Source organism: Ochlerotatus camptorhynchus, unplaced genomic scaffold, assembly GCF_037179485.1.
Source record: "Ochlerotatus camptorhynchus isolate MF236.1 unplaced genomic scaffold, CSIRO-AGI_Acam_v1.1 ptg000140l, whole genome shotgun sequence".
NCBI classification, from domain to species: Eukaryota; Metazoa; Arthropoda; class Insecta; order Diptera; family Culicidae; genus Ochlerotatus; species Ochlerotatus camptorhynchus.
The window spans coordinates 2,065,958-2,090,000 of record NW_027040630.1 but is presented as its reverse complement, the minus strand read 5'-3'; the positions used below and the strand labels follow the sequence as shown (position 1 = coordinate 2,090,000).

At 42.1% G+C, this 24,043-nt stretch overlaps 1 protein-coding gene across 4 annotated transcripts in view; it reads right to left on the bottom strand.

The window, feature by feature from the left end:
* The window catches only part of Pdfr (Pigment-dispersing factor receptor), a 70,062-nt gene extending 52,055 nt beyond the window's left edge, over positions 1 to 18,007 (bottom strand). For all 4 annotated transcript variants that reach the window (XM_065221218.1, XM_065221215.1, XM_065221217.1 and 1 more), the window contains exon 1: positions 17,807 to 18,007. In XM_065221218.1, coding sequence (XP_065077290.1) covers positions 17,807 to 17,912 — 106 coding nt within the window. In that variant the 5' untranslated portion in view covers positions 17,913 to 18,007. The remainder of the gene's footprint in view (positions 1 to 17,806) is intronic.
* Between the last annotated feature and the right edge of the window lie 6,036 nt (positions 18,008 to 24,043).

Below are 24,043 nucleotides of genomic sequence, written 5' to 3'. Positions count from 1 at the left end.
TTGAAAGCGGCGATCCAGTCATCCCCGGACATGTTCAGGATGGTGCTGCAGAAATGCCTGAACGAGGGTCACTTCCCTGACAGGTGGAAGATACAGAAGCTAGTGTTGCTGCCGAAACCAGGAAAACCGCCGGGGGATCCAGCATCATACAGGCCTATATGCCTGCTGGATACACTCGGAAAACTCTTGGAGAGGATCATCTTAAACAGGCTGACGAAATACACGGAGAGTGAGCACGGATTGTCGGAGAGGCAGTTCGGATTCCGGAAAGGGAGATCGACGGTGGATGCAATTCGGACAGTGGTCGAGAGAGCTGAAAAGGCGTCCAAACAGAAGCGGAGAGGAGATCGATATTGCGCCGTGATAACGATCGACGTCAAGAATGCGTTCAACAGCGCCAGCTGGGAGGCCATCACCGAAGCACTGCATAGAATGAGGGTCCCTGACTACCTGTGCAGGATCCTGAGGAGTTATTTCCAGAACCGGGTTCTGGTCTACGAGACAGACATGGGACAGAGATCGATTAGGATCACAGCGGGAGTTCCACAAGGCTCCATCCTTGGTCCAACGCTCTGGAACGGGATGTACAACGGCGTGCTAACGCTGAAACTGCCCAAAGGAGTTGAGATCGTTGGCTTTGCGGACGACGTCGTCTTGACGGTAACAGGCGAGACGCTGGAAGAGGTGGAAGTGTTGTCAACCGAGGCAATCGACATGATTGGTAACTGGATGAAAGGAGCGAAGCTGCAAATAGCCCACCACAAAACGGAAGTGTTATTGGTCAGTAACTGTAAAGCGGTACAGCGGGCAGAAATCACCGTCGGGGAGCACACCATAGCCTCGAAGCGTGTGTTAAAATACCTGGGAGTGATGATCGATGACCGGCTAAACTTCAACAGCCACGTCGAATATGCCTGTGAGAAGGCTTCGAAGGCCATCAACGCAATAGCTAGAATCATGCCGAACAACGCTGGTCCCAGCAGTAGCAAGAGGCGTCTTCTGGCCAGCGTGTCATCATCGATACTGAGATATGGAGGTCCAGCCTGGGTTCCAGCGCTGGAAACGAAGCAGAACCAAAGAAAACTGAGCAGTACGTTCCGGCTCATGGCCATGCGAGTCGTGAGTGCGTACAGAACCATCTCGTCGGAAGCAGTATGCGTTATCGCCGGTATGATCCCTATCGGCATCACCCTGGCGGAGGACAGCGAGTGCTACAGGCAGAGGGAAGCCGGAAGAGTACGGAAAGTTGTGAGAGTGGAGTCATTGGCTAAGTGGCAACAGGAGTGGAACACGACGGAGAACGGTAGATGGACACATAGACTAATACCGATTCTTTCGACCTGGGTGAACAGAAAACACGGAGAAGTCAATTTCCACCTAACGCAGTTCCTGTCTGGCCACGGCTGCTTCAGGAAATACCTGCATCGGTTCGGACACGCAGCGTCACCCCTCTGTCCGGAGTGTGGCAACGTCGATGAAACGCCGGAGCATGTGGTCTTTGACTGTCCAAGGTTCGAGGCAGTGCGAACGGAGATGCCCGTCCTTAACGTGGAGAATGTCGTTGATGAAATGTGTCGAGAGGAGGACTCTTGGAATGCCGTCAGCAGGGCAGTCACACAGATTATGTCAGAGCTGCAGCGTAAATGGAGAGAAGAGCAGCGATCTAGCAACGCCAGCTAGCGCTGAGAGTACGACAAGTGCATGAGCACAGCCACCCCCCGAAGTAGTCGCTTCACAGTGGTCCCGGGGGGATCCAGGCAGAGGAGAGAGTAAGGAATGGGGTTTAGTGGAGCTGCACTAGGCAACTAGTGGATACCACACCGTGCCACCTTCACTACAGGCCAGGCTTCTTGAAGCTTTCCTAAACCTTACTATAAAAAAAAAAAAAAAAAAAAAAACACACACACACACACACACACACACACACACACACACACACACACACACACACACACACACACACACGCCTCCGAAGTAATACGACAAGTGGTTCCGGGGGAAAAGGGCAAGGCGTCTAAGGAGGTTTTAGTGCGGTAAGAATCCCACACACCGTGTCACCGCGACTGTGCGCCCAGTCGTCAAGCGGTGGCACGATGGCCTTTTTGAAGGTTTCCTCCTTGCCAAAAAAAAAAAAAAAAAAAAAAAAAAAAAAACACACACACACACACACACACACAGGAGGACTACGAGTGCTATATGACGAGAGAAACCAGAGGAGTACGAAAAATGGTGAGAACGGAGTCGATGGCTAAGTGGCAGCAGGAGTGGGATGCAGCAGAGAACGGTAGATGGACACACAGGCTAATACCGACTCTTTCGACCTGGGTGAACAGGAAGCATGGAGAAGTCAACTTCCACTTGACGCAGTTCCTGTCTGGTCATGGCTGCTTCAGGAAGTACCTGCATCGGTTCGGACACACAACGTCACCCTTTTGTTTGGAGTGTGGGAATGTGGAAGAATCACCAGAGCACGTGGTCTTCGAATGTCCTAGATTTGATGATATGCGAGAGGATATGCTCGCCCTTAGCACGGAGAATGTCGTCGAAGAAATGTGTCGAGAGGAGGGAACCTTTAACGCCGTCAGCAGAGCAGTTACGCAGATCATGTCAGCGCTGCAGCGAAAATGGCGGGAAGACCAACTAGAAAGTAGTAATGTGCTCACACAAGTGCGAACTGAAAGCCGAAGCCGGGAGAACTCTCCGTCAGAGTAGGCTGTATCCACCACCAGGGATAACCGAGTAGAATGTGACGCTGGGAGCTAAATGGCTCACAAATTGGAGAGACGATCAGCGAACGGGAAGCGCCAATTAGCTGAGGTAAAGTGAGGTGCGTAATGCACGGCCCCCTCCGAAGTAATACGACAAGTGGTTCCGGGGGAAAAGGGCAAGGCGTCTAAGGAGGTTTTAGTGCGGTAAGAATCCCACACACCGTGTCACCGCGACTGTGCGCCCAGTCGTCAAGCGGTGGCACGATGGCCTTTTTGAAGATTTCCTCCTTGCCAAAAAAAAAAAAAAAAAAAAACACACACACACACACACACACACACACACACACACCCAGAATTTGTAAGTAGGTTTTAATTAATAACAGTTAATTAGTGAAAGATTAGGTTTGCATTTGCTGATCAGTGTCCCCTATTTGTCCGGAGCCGACCTTGAGAGCTCCGTCTCTCAAGCTCGAGCTAGTCGCCGCAAAAGAGGCTGGTGGATAGCCCACTCCGTCTGGTCCCCGTGGCTTTAGACCATTGACCTGGGGCATTGTAGTCTTAGAGAGAGAGAGCACACAGTGAGTAACAAAGATTACTATACTATTCAAGATCTAGGCATTATCCTGGAGGCATCTGAACCCTACCACAGAGTGGCCAAATCAACTGGTGGTTCTCAAAATGTTTTTATTAACACCACCTTGAAAAATGAAGAAGTTTGATATCCATATTGAAAACTTGTAGGGAGAAAAACGATACAGGAAGAGTTTCACGGAAATTGTATCTCGGTTGTTGATCTTCAACCCGTGTTACACTTCTTATAGGTTATAGCAGTTATAGTTTTTGAGAACAATATAATATTTCAGTTTTTCTACCAACATCCAAAATTATATGCTGCAGAAAAATAACACCTTTGACCTCAACATATTCGGAATATCTCCGGTGTCCACTGGCAATTTCAACAAGAGCTTCGTTTTATGTAGTGCAGACAAGTGAAGTCCCCATATTTCAATGTATGAACGACTTTTAGATAAGTTACACCGGGGCAAGGGGGACGGCGGAGTAAGTGGAAAAAGCTATTTTCAAATCTGAATGCTGAAGTATGTGTACTTTAAATTGGGAAACTTCATAGATCCGAATACGTCATCAGTAGTACGTCATCATTGGCACGATGGAGGTTCGTTTTGTCGCACCCAAACTTCAGCATTCAGATTTGAAAATGGAAATATATATGCGGTTAGATTTTTGCACACACACTACTGCGTCTTTCTATCGAACGAGTGCGAGCAGGACGGGTTTCGCTTTGTCAAGTGCACGTCACACGAATAATGACAGAAGCGTTTACTTTCGTAGGTATGCGACTGACACAAGCTGTTCGCCAAAATGAGAAAATGAGTGACACGTCGGTTTGTTGTTGTATTCACAACTTTATCTTTCAAATTCTGAAAGTTAGTCTCTTAAGAGTTTAAATTAACGGTTTAAGAGAAAGGTTGATAGAAGTTATAGCGCTCTAGTAAAAGTATGGATGACTGTCATCACCAAACTGAAAAAAAGTTGTTCCAATCGAGCAAAGCAGACAGCAAAAAAAATGTAATATCGATCAATGTAATTCAAGCTGATGTATGAAATAATGATGTAATAGCAAAAAGCAGATACAATATTACATCAATGGATGTAATTTTGTTCGCAAAATAGATGTACATCGTACAACGTTATATTACACAACCGATTGATTGACCTTGTTGCAGCAGTTTGGATGTAATATTCAACAACTTTTTTTTTTCTGTGCAGTGCTTTTTGACGGTTCTATTGGAACAACTTTTGACAGACGTCCATAATTTTATTTAGAGGACTTTAATGGAAGCCGTTAGTTCGCACACAACTGATGCACAGATAAAAATTCTGAATTTTAATTGTGATGTAAACATTCATTCACTTAAACTTGTATTTCATTTTACGCAACCGAGCAACTTGTAAACAATATTGTATACAAATATGGGCTTTTGTGAACAATATTTGCTACATTGCATGAAATGTGTCAGAACTTTACATGATATATAATGTAAACGTATATGATATGTGACGCTCCATTTATGTGCATCATATTGAACAGAAATTTACACTACTTTTTCAAACTTGTGGTCTATTTTATGTTCGAAGTTGAAATTACTCTTCTGTTTGTACAGGAGAGAAGGAAACATCGAGTTTATTTATCAGATGCATGGCTTCTGGATGATGAGATTTGCACCCCTGAAAACTCAAAGTGGTGGAGCAGATGAGGTATCACTGAATCTTGGCTTTAAAATATACTGAATAAAGTATGCAGTATGAGGCACTAGACTGATGCAAAATTTGAAATTTTCGCTCCACAGTGCTTAAACGGTTCCAAATTGGATCCTACTTAACCTCCCAAAATTTGAACTACATTAGTAAGAAACTGACTTGGCACAAACCATTTCAAGTTTATATGGAAATTACTATGGGAAAACTTATGTTTTTGTTCATATCTATCTAACAATTCACCACATCACTATGATTTTAAAAATGACAGCAGTGATTGTGAAATTTTTCAGCTACAACTTTGTTGAAAACCATTTTCAATCAAATGTAAGGAACAAAAGTTATTAATGATTCAAGTCACTGATGTCTTATGATTATGCTCATTCAACTGTTCAGCAGGCAACATTGGTGTTTCTGGTGCGAACAAAAGAGCACAAATATCATCCCAAGTAACATTGCAGGTTTTATCACGGTTTTATAGCATTCTACAATTCTAAATCATGGTTTACAGAACCTTCATAAAACCAAAATTGTTACTTGGGATGGCTACTATGTCACACTGCAGAATACAGTGTTGCCCACAGAACAGCTGCTTTTTTTCCTTTGGTTTGTTTTTTCCGTCGATCTTGTTTTCCGTGCTGAGCACCAATGCTACCGACGTGCCAGGAAGGCAGCTCCCACACCTGGACCCTACCTATCGACCCATCAACTCATGAACCGGGGACCAACGGCTTTACTTCCCATCCGAAGGAAGGCGTGATCAGAGATGTTATGCCTCAGAACATTCCGGCGGCGCCGACTGGTATTGAACCCAGGCCTGCTGGGGTGAGAGGTAATCACGCTTACCACTACACCACCGGCGCCGTTAGAACAGCTGCTTGATCATGCCATAAGATTATCAATATTTTAAGCAATTAATAACAATTTAATTTGACATTTGGCTGAAAAACAGTATTCCGCAAAGTTGTAGCTTAGAAAATTTCCCGTAAGAATAGTTATAGAAATTTTCGAAAAAGCAATATGGAAAATGGGTAGAAGACAATGAACAAAAAGTTTGGTTTACCCATAGTAATTTCCAGACAAACTTCGAATAGTTTGTGCCAAGTCAGTTTCTTACAAAATCAGTTTAAATTTTGGGAGGCTTAGCAGGACCTGATTTGAAACCGTTTGAGCACTGTGGAGCGAAAATTTCAAATTTTGCATCAATCTAATGAGGCACCCCTGAGGCACTACACACCAAATATCTTAAATTTTGTTCGGTACTTTTTTTTGCTGCATTCGTTCTGTAAAATTTATGGTTTTACTGAATGTTTTGTAGAATGTGTTGTTTTACCATCTTTCCGTAATGAAAAATAATGAGTTTCTGTAATTTAAAGAAGTTTACCGAAAACTGTAAATAAAAATTACTGATCGAAACTGTAAATGCCTTCAATGCTGCAAAACTGTAAAAAGTTTGCAAATTCTTTACTGTCAACTGAGCTGTCATCCTCAAACATTGCGGCCATTTAGGTTGAGTGGTCCCGGATCTCCGGTGTGAATTGTAAGTACTTAACGTTTTTTACATTTTCCGTATAGCTTAGTATGGCGTACAAAGTAGTGTTTTTGTTGAGTTGTGCTGTGAAAATAAATTCATAATTTCGTGTGAAATAGTGGCGTGTGCCGCAAAAGGATTATTCCAACGCGTGCCCGTGGTGTTTTTTCTAACAGGATAAGTAGAGGAAAGGTTGCCTAGCAACTAGTTTTTGTTTAATTTTGTATTTTCCCCCCGGCGCTCTATTGATTTGTATAGTGAGCTGTGGTGGTAAAATTTTATTTTGTGTTCTCCACCCCTGTATACGTCTGCTGCTAACAGTGTTAGCGTTTAATTTGGTAGAATGGATGTGTGTAATGTATGCGAGCAGTCTATTGCTATGAGTGGGCTCCCAGTTACGTGTGTAGGTCCGTGCAATGGAACGATCCATTTCGCTTGTGCGGCACTCACTAAGACTGCGGCCAGGCTTATAGCAGATAATGCAAATGTTCTGTTCAAGTGTGATAGTTGTCTATCAGATCAGAGTTGTGACGAGCAGAATGATCTGATCTCGCGCGTCAAAAGGATAGAGGAAGAGATGAAGAAGGTTTTTCAACTCTCGGACTCGATCACTGGCATGCGAGATCACATTGCTGCTCAGGTGGACATCGCGGTTAAAAGCGGGATGGCAGATATTAGAATAAATGTAAATGGTCTTGAAAATTTGATTTGTGAGAAATTGGATAATATAAAAAGTTCATTTTTTTAAAATTGATGCGGAAAACCAATTAGCTGTAAAGAATGATCAGTGCAGTTCATCTAGGACGATTCAGTCGGAATCGGACAAAAATACCAGACGCAAAAAACGTAAATTAGTAATTAGTAATAGTGATCATGATGATGATGTTGTTTTTCAAGAAAATGCGAGTTTTGCGGATGTTGTAAAAAGACATAGTCGTATTAGTCAAAGTAAAACTAATAGTAACAATAATAGTAAAAGTAACAAACCAGAAAATCGTAAGACTCGTCCAGTCATTGTGATTAAACCGAAAGAGTCCAAACAACCTTGCGAAGATACTCGTAAGTTTTTGAAAAGTCAGTTGGATCCAAAAACACACAAAATCAGTAATTTTAGGAATGGTAAAGATGGCTCCATTATTGTTGAGTGTGCAACAGGAGCAAACGTAAGTGATGTGAAAAATGGTATTGAAAGCAATCTGGGTGAAAAATATAGTGCTGTTGTTCCCACTTCGGTGCCAAGATTGAAAATTGTGGGCATGAGCGATCAGTTTTCCTCCGATGTCTTTATTGACTACTTAAAAAGTCAAAATGAAGACATCGCTATTAATGATGTAAAAGTAGTGAACATGTTTGAAAATCCACGCTTCACATATAACAAGTTTAGTGTTGTAATTGAAGTCGATGTCGATACTTATAAATGTTTGTTATGTGCGAAAAAAGTAAATGTAGGGTGTTGGTACTTAAACGCCCCTCTGGCATTAAGACAACCTACGAAGAATACAGAAACCATCATACATTTTTTTCTTATACACATCCACACATGTAACCGATTATTAGTTCAGAGTAAAATTGTCTGTTGAATCATTAACACGCGTTCTTTTGATTTCGTCCGAAGAAATTTTATTCCACTGAAACCGAAACTCTTTCGATACAGTCCATTTCCCGCGAGTGTCAAGGACATTTGTGGTCCTTCGAGCCGGATCAGTTTCGGTTTTTCGATCAATTGTTCCAATAACAGTTGAATTTCGCGAAAAAAGTGAATCGGAAACGCTACCGACGTGCAGTGGAGGCTCACGCAGCCGAAGAAAAATGACGCCATGACTGGAGGCGAATTACGCAGTTGGCGTCGGGTCGAGTGTTTGCAACTCTTGAATGCGCTAGTGCTGATGCTAGCTGCATATTCATTGAAAAAAGGAATAATCGATTGCTAATTAAGTGCTATTTCGCGGAAGTTGACAATCATACGGATTGTATTCGATTGGTGAAAACATCACAACGTCGAACATGCTATCGTGCTTGTGGTGATAAAAAATGGCCGCTAACAGCGAAGAGTGAAAAAGGCATAGTGATTTTCACAAGTAACGAGCTGCCCCCCCCCCCCCCCCCCAAGTGGAACGTGTTGAAGATTCAGGGCGGTATTCAGTGACGAATTGTTACCGCATTATTGGTGCGGAAATGAATATGCACGATGAGCATGGTACGTACACCGATCGTGACGAGAAGTGCGAAAGAAAAAAAACACTGGTGATGAAAATTCCGCCGATGAAAGTGTTACGCCAGTGAAAGAAAACAACCAGAACGGTGAACCAGTGCCGATCAGTGAACAGAAGAAAAAGAAAAAGGAAAAAGAGGTGAAGAAGAAGATGGCTGCTGAATATAGAGTGCTACAAAATCAGCTGAGTGCATTGCGTAGGAAGCTGGAGCGAGTGAGATCAGCGATGGAAACTGACACCGACGACTACAATCAGAGCCTGGAGTGCAAACAATTTTTGCAGCTTCAGCTAAAGGTTGTGGAAAGTGTAAATGCTGACTACAACGTCCAACAGCAACGAGCTCACGGCCTTAACATCAGCGATGAAGATCGTGATGGGCTGGAGACAGCTTGTATCGAATTTGAGCAGCTTTACGGTGAGTTGTATATTGTCCTTACTAAATTGTTGGAAACTTCCTTGAAAAAGGAGGAACCGTCGGTTGGGATCCCCGCTCCACCAACTGTGAACGTGTCCCAGCTGCCACCGTTGAAGGTGCCGCTGCCATCGTTTGATGGATCGTACGAGAATTGGTACGCGTTTAAATCAATGTTTACGACAATCATGTCCCGCTACAACTCGGAGTCCCCTGCAATAAAACTGTATCACCTCCGGAACTCGTTGACTTCAAGGGCTGCGGGAATCATTGATCAGGAGATCATTAATAACAACGATTACGACGCAGCTTGGGCGACACTGACTGAACGTTTCGAAGATCGTCGGCTTATAATCGATAAGCATATTGATTCGTTGTTCGACTTACCACAGGTCATTGACGAAAACGCAACTGATATGCGGAAACTGCTGGATACATGTACGAAGAACGTGGACGCCTTGAAAAATCTGGGACTACCTGTTTCTGGACTCGGCGAAAGAATGTTAGTGAACCGCATCGCCCTCAAGCTCGACATCGAAACTCGCAAGGCTTGGGAGCTCAAACAAGTTTCGGATACACTACCCAGCTACGAATTGACGTTGGACTTTCTGCGCGAAAGGTGCCGAGTACTCGAGAAGATCCGTCCTTTCTCTAAACCATCCATCAAGCCATCAACGAGACTCCTGCTGCGAAAACCTGTAGAATCAAAGGTACGTGCAAGTTCCTTAGTCACCATAGCCAATGCATGTCCGCATTGTTCTGCGAGTCACGAACTGTGGAAATGTGAAACCTTCAAGAAGGCGAGCCTGTCCGATCGGTATGATACACTCCGACGGGCTGGTGCATGCTTCAACTGCCTGCAGAAGGGACATCGCACGACAGACTGTTCATCGAAGCATTCATGTAAAAAATGCAACAAACGTCATCACACCACGTTGCATCCAGCAGATAGTCAGCAGAAGAAATCAGATGATTCTCCAGGTGGAAGTTCGCAATCAAAACCCGACAAGAAATCTGCAACATCGCAACCGGATGAACAAGAGACCGAATCCAACGGTGCAGTAGAACAATCCACGTTTTGTGTTCAACCAAAGGCATCAGGGAAGCAAGTTCTGCTATCTACAGCGGTAGTCCTCGTTTACGGAAAGGGTGACGTGTACCCTTGTCGGGTTCTCTTGGATTCTGGTTCCCACTCGAATTTTATTTCGGAACACTTCGCAACATTATTGTCGTTGAACAAGGAGCCCGCTAACGTTTCAATTACCGGTCTGAATGATATTCACACGAAGGTTCGACGGAAGATTTATACGAAAATCAAATCTCGTATAAGTGATTTTTCGGTGTGTCTTGAATTCTTCATCGTACCCAGGATTACAGGACAACTACCTTTGACGAAAGTAGATTGCACCGATCTTGCGCTACCGACAGACATTCAACTAGCCGACCCGAATTTCAGTATTCCTGATCGAGTGGACATGCTGCTGGGAGCTGAAGTATTTTTCGAAATGTTGAAGACAGATCGCATGAAGATTCCACACACTATTGCAGTTCTTCAAGATACCCAATTCGGCTGGGTGTTGAGCGGTCCGATCCCAAGCAAGGTGCCAGAGAAACTGCAATCGTTCTTTGTTACTGCTGAAGAAAATCTCAACGAAATAGTGCGAAGATTCTGGCAGATTGAATCGTGTGGTGACATGGATGAGAAGACCACGGCATCTGACGAACTTTGTATGGATCACTTTCGTGAAACACACAAGCGTACCGACGATGGAAGGTATGTCGTCCGACTACCATTCAACGAGTTGAAAGACCAGTTGGGCGATTCCAGGATCCTGGCAGAAAAACGATTCCTCGCTCTAGAGAAGCGATTGGACAGCAAACCGGAGGTAAAGGCGCAGTACATTTCCTTCCTGAGAGAATACGAGATGCTTGGTCACATGTCAGTGGACGAAGCTGCTGACACCGTCGATCCTCAATCTGTGTACTATTTGCCTCATCATTACGTTTTGAAACCAACCAGCACAACCACTCGACTTCGCGTTGTGTTTGATGGTTCAGCACCGACCGACACTGGAATTAGCATCAACCAGACCCAAATGGTGGGTCCAACGGTGCAGAATGATATAATTTCGATTTTGCTGGACTTTCGTTCGTACAAATTCGTCTTCACTGCAGACGCCCCGAAAATGTATCGGCAGGTGAGAATGCGCGACGATGATATCCGTTACCAAAGTATGTTCTGGCGCGAAGATCCAAGCGAGACGATTCGTGTCTACAATCTACGAACCGTTACGTACGGAATTGCTTCATCACCGTTCTTGGCAACAATGGCGCTTCGCCAGCTCGCTGAAGACGAGGGGAAAGAGTACCCGCTCGCTTCCAAGGCGGTCAGAAAATCCTTCTACATTGACGACGTACTTACAGGTGCCAATACGTTGACGGAGGCGATGGAACTCAAGAATCAAATTATCGGCTTGCTAGGGCGAGGAGGCTTCGAAGTGCATAAATTCTGTTCGAATTCAGAGATACTGCTGGCTACTGTTTCCGAGGAGCAGCGAGAGAGCTGTGTGGACATAACGGATCCCACCGTCAATGCGATAATGAAGACTTTGGGGATTTCCTGGAACCCTAAAGAAGACAGTTTCACATTTTGTGTTGCGGTCTACCCTGAGTCAGACACTCTGCTGACCAAGCGAATGATTCTCTGTCAGATCGCTAAAATCTTCGACCCGTTGGGGTTTTTGGGACCTGCAATCACCGCTGCGAAGTTGATTATGCGCGAGCTTTGGGCTTTAAACATGGAGTGGGACCAACCGGTTCCGTATGCATTTGCGAAGTTGTGGACGGACTATCGTGAACAACTATCCAGCTTGAACAACGTGAAGATTGCAAGATGGATTCATTGCGACGAAGCCTGTAGTTACGAACTCTGCGGATTTGCGGATGCATCAGACTTGGCATACGGCGCCAGTCTGTATGCTCGCACGGTACGAAACGATGGAACAGTGATGATGAATATAGTGTGCAGCAAGTCACGGATTCTCCCAAGAAAGAAGAACAAACAGAAAGAAATTACAACGCCCAAAGCAGAACTACTAGCAGCCCTGTTGCTGTCTCAACTCACTGTGAAGCTGTTGGCGGCTATCGAGACCGTTTTCAGTTCTGTCGCATTATGGTCGGATTCACAGATAGTCCTTTGTTGGCTACAGAAATATTCGGACTCACTGACTGTATTTGTTGGAAACCGAGTCAGGCAAATCCAGCAGCTGACTAAAGGTTTTATTTGGCAGTACATACCTTCGAAAGAAAATCCTGCTGATCTGATATCTCGTGGCGTGTCGCCATCGGATCTTCCAGGATGCAAGCTTTGGTGGCATGGTCCGCCTAGGTTCCATAGCGCGCAACCGTATCTCGAGCAACCACTACCGCTATCGCAAGATGAAATACCAGAACTTCGGAGAACAGTACTTGTAACGGCACGCGGGCCGTCCAGGCTACCAACATTCGACAGAATCAGTCGGTATACTATAATTCAACGGTCGATGGCATATGTGATTCGGTTTTGCGACTACATTAAAGGCGGTCGAAAGCAGCTTACTAGAGGATTTCCCACAGTTTCGGAAATGCATCGAGCAGCAGTTTTGATCATCCGAATGGTTCAAATCGAAGCTTTTCACGTGGAGCTACAAGCGATTAAAGGTAATAAAGAATGCAGAATTACGTTTCAAAATTTGAATCCATTCATCGATGCGAACGACGGAGTACTGCGTGTTGGAGGACGTTTAAAGAACGCAACTGTACCGTACGAACACCGACATCCAGCACTACTTCCCGAGAAACATCCGCTCACCGTCACGCTGATACGTCATCTACATCGCGCCAATATGCATCTCGGTCAGCGCAGTCTTCTTGGGGTCGTCCGGCAACAGTATTGGCCACTCAAGGCGAAGAACGTCATCCGGCAGGTGGTACACCACTGCATACCATGCTTTCGGATGAGGCCAAAGAAATCAACTCAACTGATGGGAGAGCTTCCGGATTACCGCGTCCAGCCTTCTCCAGTATTCTCACACACGGGATTGGATTTTGCGGGACCCTTCAACCTTCGATTAAGTGCAACTGCAAGGAACCCGACGACCACTAAGGGTTACGTTTGTTTATTTGTTTGCATGGCAACTCGGGCTCTCCATCTTGAAGCGGTTTCGGACCTAAGTTCGGAATCCTTCATGGCTGCACTCCAGCGCTTTGTTAGTCGTCGTGGCCTCGTACAGAAATTATACTCCGATAACGCGACTAATTTCGAAGGCGCTAAAAATGAAATGAATCGCCTAGCCGAATTATTCCGCAGTGAGCAGCACACGCGTGCTGTGAATGAATACTGTGTACCAAGGGGCATCGAATGGTCGTTCATTCCTCCACGTAGCCCACATTTCGGTGGGATCTGGGAGGCGGGAGTTAAATCAGTGAAATCGCACTTGAAGTTGGTTCTCGCTGAACATCGATTGACGTTCGAGGCGCTGTCTACCGTCCTTACACAGGTAGAAGCTATTTTGAACTCCCGCCCTCTCACACCTGCTTCTGATGATCCGAATGATCTGACTGCTATCACACCGGCTCACTTCATAATAGGGAGGGAATTCCAAGCTATACCGGAACCCTTGTACGCCCACATTCCTAAAGGCAGATTGTCCCGTTTGCAGTTTTTACAGGACATGAAACAGAAGTTCTGGAAAATGTGGATGAACGATTACCTACACGAACTACAGAAACGCCAGCGAGATATGAAAGTCACCGAATTCAAGGTTGGAGCGATGGTCGTTATCGTTGATGAAAACGCACCGCCGCTGAAGTGGGCTCTCGCCCGCATAATCGAATTGCATCCGGGCAAGGATGGGCACACACGCGTGGTGAGTTTGCGAACCGGACACGGCACCACTAGGAGAGCCGTTAAGAAGGTCTGTCTATTGCCACTAGACAACGAAGAGGACGACAATCCTGTGTAGCTGATGTATTGAAATTGCCAATTTCAACGCCCCGGAGGATGTTGGTACTTAAACGCCCCTCTGGCATTAAGACAACCTACGAAGAATACAGAAACCATCATACATTTTTTTCTTATACACATCCACACATGTAACCGATTATTAGTTCAGAGTAAAATTGTCTGTTGAATCATTAACACGCGTTCTTTTGATTTCGTCCGAAGAAATTTTATTCCACTGAAACCGAAACTCTTTCGATACAGTCCATTTCCCGCGAGTGTCAAGGACATAGGGTTTGATCGGTGCTCGATAGTTCCCACGATTAATATGTTGAGATGCTTCAAATGTGGAGAATTTGGGCACAAGAGCATGGATTGCAAAAATTGTGATAGATGCTCTAGGTGCAGCCAACAACACAAAACGTAGGAGTGTACGTCAACTGTATTGAAATGTATTAATTGTTTGAAAATGAATAAAGAACGAAAAATGAACTTGGACGTCAACCATGCCGCATTTAGCTCGGAATGTTTGCTCTATAAAAGACTTTTTGATCAGAAGAAAAGCAGCTTGCGTTTCAATAAATAGCAGCCAAGTTCCAGGAATGTCCGCGGTCCATAACTTTTAATGGCACATTAGAACAGTCAGAACAAGTAATTGCAGCTAAGTTTAATGATTATTTCGTAGACAGTGTTTCATTGATTAATCAATCTATTGAATTGGTCGATGAACCTGACGAAATAAAACAGCCAGTTAATAGTCGTTGCAGATTTGAAGTTTTTCACCCAATTACATTAGATGAACTTAGAGTTATTTGTTTTTCATTAGGAAAATCGGCTGGAGTAGATAATGTTAATGCTAGAGTTATTCAAGATTGCTTTCATGTCACATCTTTCTGGACCTTATTAATGAATCATTGCAGAATGGACATGTGCCACAAATTTGGAAGGAATCCTTAGTGATTCCTATTCAAAAAGTTGCTGGAACGATTAAAGCCGAAGAGTTTCGTCCCATCAACATGTTGCACACATCAGAGAAAATCTTAGAACTTGTTGTTAAAGGCCAGCTGTTGGAGTATTTGAATAGCAACTCTTTGTTGATACCAGATCAATCGGGATATCGGGAAGGTCATTCTTGTGAAACTGCATTGAATTTGGTGTTAGCAAAGTGGAAAGAAAACTTGGAGCGTAAAGATACGATTGTTGCTGTTTTTTTGGATTTGAAAAGCGCTTTTGAAACAATTTCTAGGCCCTTACTGTTAAGTACAATCAAGCGCTTTGGAATTACGAGTACTGCATATAAATGGTTTGAAAGCTATTTGTCTGACAGAACTCAACGGACTGTTTTTAATGATTCTGTTTCCAGTCCCGTGGGGAACAACCTTGGAGGGCCCCAGGGAAGTGTATTAGGGCCCCTTTTATTTATTATGTATATTAATGACTTGCGACGTGTTTTACGGTTTTGCGACATTAACCTTTTTGCAGATGATACTGTGTTATTCATTGCAGCTAAGGATTTAGAAGTTGCCGTCTCACACTTGAATGAAGATTTGCAGTATCTAAGTAGATGGTTGAAGTGTAAGCAGTTAAAATTGAATACAAGTAAAACTAAATTTATGGTAATTTCGCGGAATCGATTAAATGAGAACGTCTCTGTTGTAATTGATGATGAGACTATTGATCGCGTTCAGGAGATTAAATATCTTGGCGTGATTATTAATGACAAACTTAAGTTCAACTCTCACATTGACAATGTCATCAAGAAAATTGCCAAGAAGTAAGGAATTCTATGTCGACTGAAAAACGATTTAACTATTGCCAGTAAAATACAGCTATACAAATCAATCATCTCTCCTCATCTAGACTTTTGCCCATCCATTTTATTTCTGTCCAATGCAACACAAATATCGAGATTACAGCGCTTGCAGAATAAAATAATGCGTTTGATTTTGAGATGTAATAGATTCACTTCCTCAACTTTGATGCTAGACGCCTTACAATGGTTGTCGGTGAAGCAAAGAGTTATATATTTGACTATGGTGTTCATTTTTAAAGTAGTTAACGGTTTGCTGCCTCGATATTTGTGTGATCGAATTGAAAGAGGAAGTGACTATCATAGATATAATACTAGAAACGCGGATGAAATAAGAACACCACATTTCTTGACTTGTGCTTCACAGAATTCATTATTTTTTAAAGGAATAAATGTTTTCAATTCGATGCCTAGGCACATTAAACGTTCAAAACCATTAGCAGAATTTAAGAGACATTGCATTTCACACGTTAAAACTGTCCAGTGATTTATTTTTTGAAAATTGACAAATTATGTATCTTGACGAAGTTATTTTTAACGGATTATTTTGTATGGATAGCTGTTATAACGACTTTTTAATAATTATTGTAGCACTGCAAAAACTATTTTGTTCGCCACGATGGTGATGATGGATTTTTGATATTTGATTTAATAGTAGTAGTAAAAAAAATAGTAGTCTACAAAGGTTTGAGCCTCGCGCGCGTTTTACGGATATAGAGGACTGAATTTAACATTCGATAAAAAAAAAAATGCAATTTTGAAGCTTATTTGGAAGATACCTTGAGTTAGTAGTAAGTTTTCTGGTAAATGTTGGGGGTTCGTGAGCATTCCTGACATTGCTGAAAATTATGATAGCATCAGATTGCGGGGTTACTAGTGTAATAGGATGCTTTGTTGATTGTTCATTAACTCTTGATTGCTTGTAATACTTATGAATATTTTAGGTGGACAAAAAGGCGAACTAAGAGGTGGACGCCTGAGCTTTTCAACATTTATATCGCTGTGAAGCAACTGTAAACTCTAGAGGGAATTTATATCTGTAACTGAAACCAGTTCGATTTTGTTTGCCAACCTGGTTAAAATGTCATATTTAATTATCTTAAAGATAAATCGTCCAGCTCAAACCTTTGTAGGGGTAAGAGGTGGGACCATCATCATCATCATCATAATCTACACTGAACGGAACATTATTTCACTACTAATTCTCTCTTAGGCGATCCGCTTCCAGTTATTGATGCTAACTGCATAAGCAACATAATGTCCTCCTCAGCCGAGAAAAAAAAACAAAGTGTGTGCATGTTTTCATCAGACCAAGCTTACTGTCGATAACTTTGTCCGGGTTCTCAGCTGAATACAATTGAAAATAAATTATTTTTCTGACTGAAATGAATCATTCGATATATTTTATTATCAAAAACACAAAAAAAAGAAAACAATAAACTGTAAAAAACGTTCGGTAATAATCTTACGGAACGGTATTGTAAACATTACCAATTATTCAGCAAAATTTACAATGCGGAAGTCAGTAAATTTTGACAGTTCAAGCGCAAAGTTAAATTTACTGAATGTACTGTAAAACAACAAAAAATTACCGAACGTTCTGCTGTTCCATATTCGGTAAAAATTACAGTAAACTGTAAAAAAATCTAAGTGTGTGTACACACATTTCTAGATAGAGCTGGAATTAGGGCGTAACAGCTTGTGTAAGCAATGATTTCTAGGAATTCAAGGCACGTCCATGCAGACCAACCTAACCATCGGATAGTGGAAGTCTTTCCCTACCCGGTGAGGATGTTGGTTTGCGTGGGCGAGCCTTGAATTTCTAGAAATCATCAAGAGAAGTCATTGTTCATGCATTTTTCCGACTGACTTACCTGTGCTTGGTATTACAAATTCGTCATATTTAAGTGCACATGAATCAAGCGTTGTGTTTAATAGTAGCTGTGATGCATCAATGGATGGACTGGATGTTGAAATCATGTCGTACCATTACTTTAGAAGTAAAGTAAAAATTACTTCTTTTATAGGAGAGCGACAAGCATCGTTTCTACTGTTGGTGTCTGCCAGTCTTCGTTGGAGCTGAAAATAAGAGATGTCAAAAGATGTGGATTTAGAACATTTAAAATATTGTTTTGACCTTATTGTAAAAAATACGAAACATATTAGAATTATTAGAAGTATGAACAGAAATAAAAGTTGGATAGTACTCTAGATAAAGCTAGGTCTAGTTAGAAACTGAAAGCAGAATTCAAGCGGCGCCGGTGGTGTGGTGGTAAGCTTGATTACCTCTCACCTCTCACCGCCGGGATGTTCTGAGGCATAACATCTCTGATCACGTCTTCCTTGGGAAGGAAAGTAAAGCCGTTGGTCCCCGGTTCATGAGTTGATGGGTCGATAGGTAGGGTCGAGGTACGGAAAACAAGATCGACGGAAAACAAATCAAAGGAAAAAAAAAAGAAAAGTATATATGTACACACTTAATCTAGCTCGGTAAAATCTCCAACAGCCGATTATTTTGGCATTTACTTTTGTTGATATCTCTGCAAAATATCTGTTTGTTAGCTGATATCTTAGCAAAATTTTATTTGTTAGCTGAGTCCCGGCAATTGTTTGACTGAATTTCAGCAAAATAAATTGCAGAATTTCTCAGCTGTTGGAATCTCGGCGCAAAATTTTTAAGTGTGTACACATATCACATGAGAATCTATTATAAACATTTAAGGTGATCGGCCACACATGCTCCATTTACCACCGAGAAAGCGGTCAGAATCTGACGAAAACTAAATCACATCAAAATTCAAGAATATGATCTTTAAAGGCCAATTCGAGTGCTGAAAGTAGTATTCATCACAACAAGGGCTCGGCAGAAAAAAAAATAAAGATCCGACACGGTAATTCATAATTTTGCTGATATATCGGCAACCAGCATATTTTTTTCCGAGATTAACCAAAAAAATTACCGAAATATCGGCAATCAATCTATTTTTACAAAAATTCGGTCAAGTAATTCACTGAGCCCATAAGTAAATAGAGATAATAACGAAATCAGCAATTGCGTTTACTGAGATTTCGGTATTGACCTCATCCATTGCCGGATTTTGGTAATAAAGCTGTCATTTTTTCCACCCGCCATTTTTCGTCTTGTGAATCAAAATTGGCTGTAAATCGCGGAATAATGAATCAAGTGTTCAAGTGCGAAATGTTCAAGTTCAAGTAAGTTCACATTATTTATTAATATCGCCAGTAATATTTTTCGTAGGCCGTCTTCTATCTGTTTTTTTAGTCGTCAGCCAATGTCGAAGAGTTTTAGCGGCATATATTTTAGCGGATATATTCATATCTGGAATACGCATTCCCTGCTGCTGCTGCTGCTGTTCCTCAAATCTAAATCCCAAATAACTTCCTCTGTGATGTATAATTTTGTGATGATTTTGAATGGAATACAGAATGATAATCCCATTGCAGTGTTTCTTATTTTGCAACTATTGTTCACATGATAGTATATTTTTATTCATTTTCTTTAACTCGAAACAAAAAACAAAACAAAAAATGCCGATATTCAGTATTTTTTAATACCATAGGGATGCTTTTGCCAAGCAATCAGTAATTTTGATTACTGAGATTTTCGGCAAAAATTGACAACCGTAAATTTTATGATTGCCGAGATCCCCGGCAAATTTGCTGATTGCCGAGCACTCAGTGGTACCCATCTCGGCAATTGTTTTGCTGAGATTCAGTGAAAAAAGGATTCTTTTTATCGATGGGACAATCTATGGATCTAAAAATCATCTCAAGGCCAGATACATTTCCCCTACCTTGCTTATTTCGGAACCTTTTTAATCCTCGAATTATGATTTCCACTTGAAATGCAGCACATACAATCATATGCAAATTAAGTATAGTTTTGAAAAATGCCTGGTTTTGTACAAAAACATGGACTCGATGGTTGAAAGTTGGCTATATTTGGCCAACCTGACGTCCAGCGAGGTATTTTTGGTGTAAGGACCAATTTAGGCGTGGCGTAATGGTGTTCGGCCTAAATCTTCCACACCGAGTGTGTTAGGCACTCAATTTTCGGTTGTGGCTAGCGGCATTAGACTGCAATTGCAAAACAATAACCATGTTCAGAACATAACAATAAAAAAAAGGAAAAAAAAAATCAATAATCAATTTGTTTTGCAAGAATTTTAGCAAATCATTGATGTCATCCATTAGAGGTTTACTTTACAGAGTGGAAAGTGTGAATGAAAATTTGATTCTATGGACAACCACATGGTGCACGGCGAAATTTCCTATCCAGTTTGCCGTACTCCATTCATGACACTGGCAACTGTTCATGATACTTGAAACAATACTTCAAAAGTCCTGATTTTGCTATTTTCCTGTCACTGTGCTTCATTTTCATTATCCTCTTTAAAATACTCGTCGTCTTTTCCTTTTCTTTGCTCGTCAACCTCATGGCTGTCGGTGTTTTTGTCTGGTGGCGATCCACATTGTTGTAGTATATAGCCAGCGTGCAGAAGACTTTCATTGGCGGATTGAACAAAGGCCACTTTAGAACGCATAGTAGATGAGACGCTATTGAAATCATCTTTGTCCTTATTGATCTGGCTGTAACAGTAACTATGTGGTATAGCTGTTTACCCCATTATTGGTTTGGTACAGTTTAATATCCTACGAAAAGGCAGTATGCATTATTTCATAGTTTTTTTTTTAAATGGGCATGCGTTTCTATATTCAGTGTTATGATATTATAATCATGGCAGTGTAATAATTGCTTGCCATGCATCATGCGGAACACGAATACTAACCGAACATTTTAAACATATTACATCCTTTCACCGATTGCCAGTCGGCCTGCACAACGAAGTGTGTTGGGTAACGAAGTTTAAATTCAATTTAACCACTCGTCTGCTACATCCTACATCTTTGCAGAAAAAGGTTCAAAGGATGAAGGCGCAATGTTACATACCTACTTTCCTACCTACAATTTGTTTATGTAGAGCGAATTCGTACCATTCACACATAATTATAGACTCACCTCAACATACAGATGTAAATCAATTACGAAATCAAAGCAAAGGCTGCAAGTTATAATTTTCAATCCATAATGTGCAAACAATCTGCGTCGGAAGAAGCATTAGAGGGTAACAGATTTTCCAACAATTACCGCTCAATTGAAGCCGATGCAGCAGCAGCTGTTGTGAAGTTCTTGGAAATATTTGCTTAGGTCTATTGCATAACCATTAGATTAGTAAATCTAGCTAAACTTGTGTTTTTAGAGTCAACTGACGAATCGACGATCTAATGCTGACGAAAGCGACCTGCTCCAATTTCCATGAATTATTGAGTAATGATTCGTTATGTGTAAAATGTGTGCCATGTATACTCATAAATCAAAATAACGTCGGAGATACAGTTGTAGGAAAACTGATACCCTTTCACGTTTGCAGTTTTGATAAAAAAAAAGATCAAATAAGGTACACCAGAGCTAGTGGGACCTAAACATTTGATAGTTCTTGTGCTTATGTAATCTACAATAATCATTATTTACAAATTTTAGAAGCATAGTAATTATATGTTGGCAATAGCGTACGCTTATAAAAACCCAAATACCCAACTTTTTTTTTCCTTTGGTTTATTTTCCGTCGATCTTGTTTTCCGTGCTGAGCACCAATGCTACCGACGCCAGGGAGGCAGCTCCCACACCTGGAGCCTACCTATCGACCCATCAACTCATGAACCGGGGACCAGCGGCTTTACTTCCATTCCGAAGGAAGGCGTGATCAGAGATGTTATGCCTCAGAACATCCCGGCTGCGCCGACTGGGATTGAACCCAGGCCGGCTGGGGTGAGAGATAATCACGCTTACCTCTACACCACCGGCGCCGCTAAATACCCAACTTTAAAAAAATTCTAAAACTAATGTTAAAAAATGCACAATACTATATGTTTCATCGGGATAAGATGGAATTTTGGGTTTAAAAAAAACTATCGAAAAATACAAATTTATGACGAGGATCAACTGTTTACGTCACTTGTCATTTGTATAAGTGCATGAAGCACATATTTTATGGGCTACTCCAATGAAGAGAAAAAAGCGTTCTATGCGCAGCTGGAGCAGGTGTACGACTATCGTCATCGGTGACATGAACGTTCAGGTAGGACGGGAGGTAATGTACCCGGCAATTGAGCCAAACAACCTGCATGCCGTATCTAACGACAACAGCTAACGATGCATGAACTTTGCAGCCTCTTGGGGTATGGAAGTTCGAAGTACCTTTTCCCCCCACAAGGATATCTACTAAACCACCTGGAGATCAGCTGACCAGCACACAGAAAATCAAATCGAACACGTACTAATCGACGGGAAATTCTTCTCCGACATTATCAACGTCCGCACGTACCGCAGTGCGAACATAGATTCGGACCACTACCTAGTTGCAGTATGTATACGCTATAAACTCTCGACGGTGCATAACACCCGTCGAAGTCGAACGCCACGGCCCAACATTGAGGAATTAAGGGACGCAGGAGCTGCTCAGGATTACGCGCAGCGGCTGGAAGAGGCACTACCCTTGGAAGAGCAGCTTGACGCAGCTTCTCTTGAAGATGGCTGGAGGAACATCCGTTCCGCCATAGATAGTACTGCTGCAGCAGCACTGCCCTAATAAAAAATACCATAAACGAACGATAACCCAAATAATAGAGCTATTGCACAAATGGTTTGGATGGTACTGCATGGTTTGGATGGAAGCAAAAAAACCATAACAATTTTATTAGTGTAAGTACTGCGATCCCGGACCAAAGAAACGACTGGTTTGACGGCGAATGCAAACTGTTAGTAGAGGAGAAGAATACAGCACGAGCGAGAATGATGCAACACCGCACAAGATTAAATGTGAAGCAATACAGACAAGAGCGGAACAGATAAAACTCGGTTTTCCGAAGGAAGAAGCGTCAGTAGGAAGACCGAGATCACATAAACGACACACGGAAGTTCTACGGAAAGCTAAATAGTTCGCGCAAAGGCTACGTGTCGCAAGCCGATATGTGCAAGGACTTGGACGGTAACCTTCTCACGAACGAGTGTGAGGTGATTGAGAGGTAGAAGCAGTACTATCATAGAGGTAACTCTAAGACCAGAAGGTCCCGAAGAAACGAGCTCAACTTTTTGGCTCAGCTCTGGTACTATCTTCGGTCCCAAGCTAATCGATTCACCCCTCGAAACATAGGAAAATTCTCTAACCCCTCATTTTATCATAGCGGATGTAAACAAACATTGTGTAGTAATAGAATTTTGACTGGAATGGGCTACGTTAATCGATTTGCTTGGGACCAATAGGCTAGTCAAGTAGTGAGCCAATTTAAAATCATTAGTTTCGAATTGATTGTTGGTACCAACAATCAATACGAAACTAACGATATTAAATTGGCTCACTACTTGACTAGCCTATTGGTCCCTAGCAAACGATTAACGTGCCCCATTCTAGTCGAAATTCTACTACTACACAATGTTTGTTTTGATTCGCTATGAAAGTTTGACAGATAAAATGAGGGGTTAGTGGATTTTCTTATGTTTTGAGGGGTGAATCGATTAGCTTGGGACCGAAGAGAGTACCAGAGCTGAGCCAAAAAGTTGAGCACGTTATTTCGGGACCTTCTAGTCTTAGAGTTACCTCTATGGTAGTACTGTACCAGGGAGACAATTTCAAAATCAACTTCAGAACTTTGTTCTGAATCCTTTGAAGTGCTTTTTTCCTGGTAGTGCAACAACTAGACCATATTGGCACAGCGTAAAGCATGGCTGGTCTAAAAACTTGTTTAAATATTAGAAGTTTATTCGTCAGGCAAAGTTTGGATTTCCTATTTATAAGAGGATACACACATTTTATATATTTGTTACATTTGGCTTGAATGCCCTCAATGTGATCTTTAAAAGTTAATTTTTGGTCAAGTATTAATCCGAGATATTTCACTTGGTTTGACCAGGAAATTGGAACTCCGTTCATAGTGACTATGTGACTACTACTAGGTTTCAAAAAGGAAGCTCTAGGCTTGTGTGGAAATATTATAAGTTGAGTTTTGGAAGCGTTGGGAGAAATCTTCCA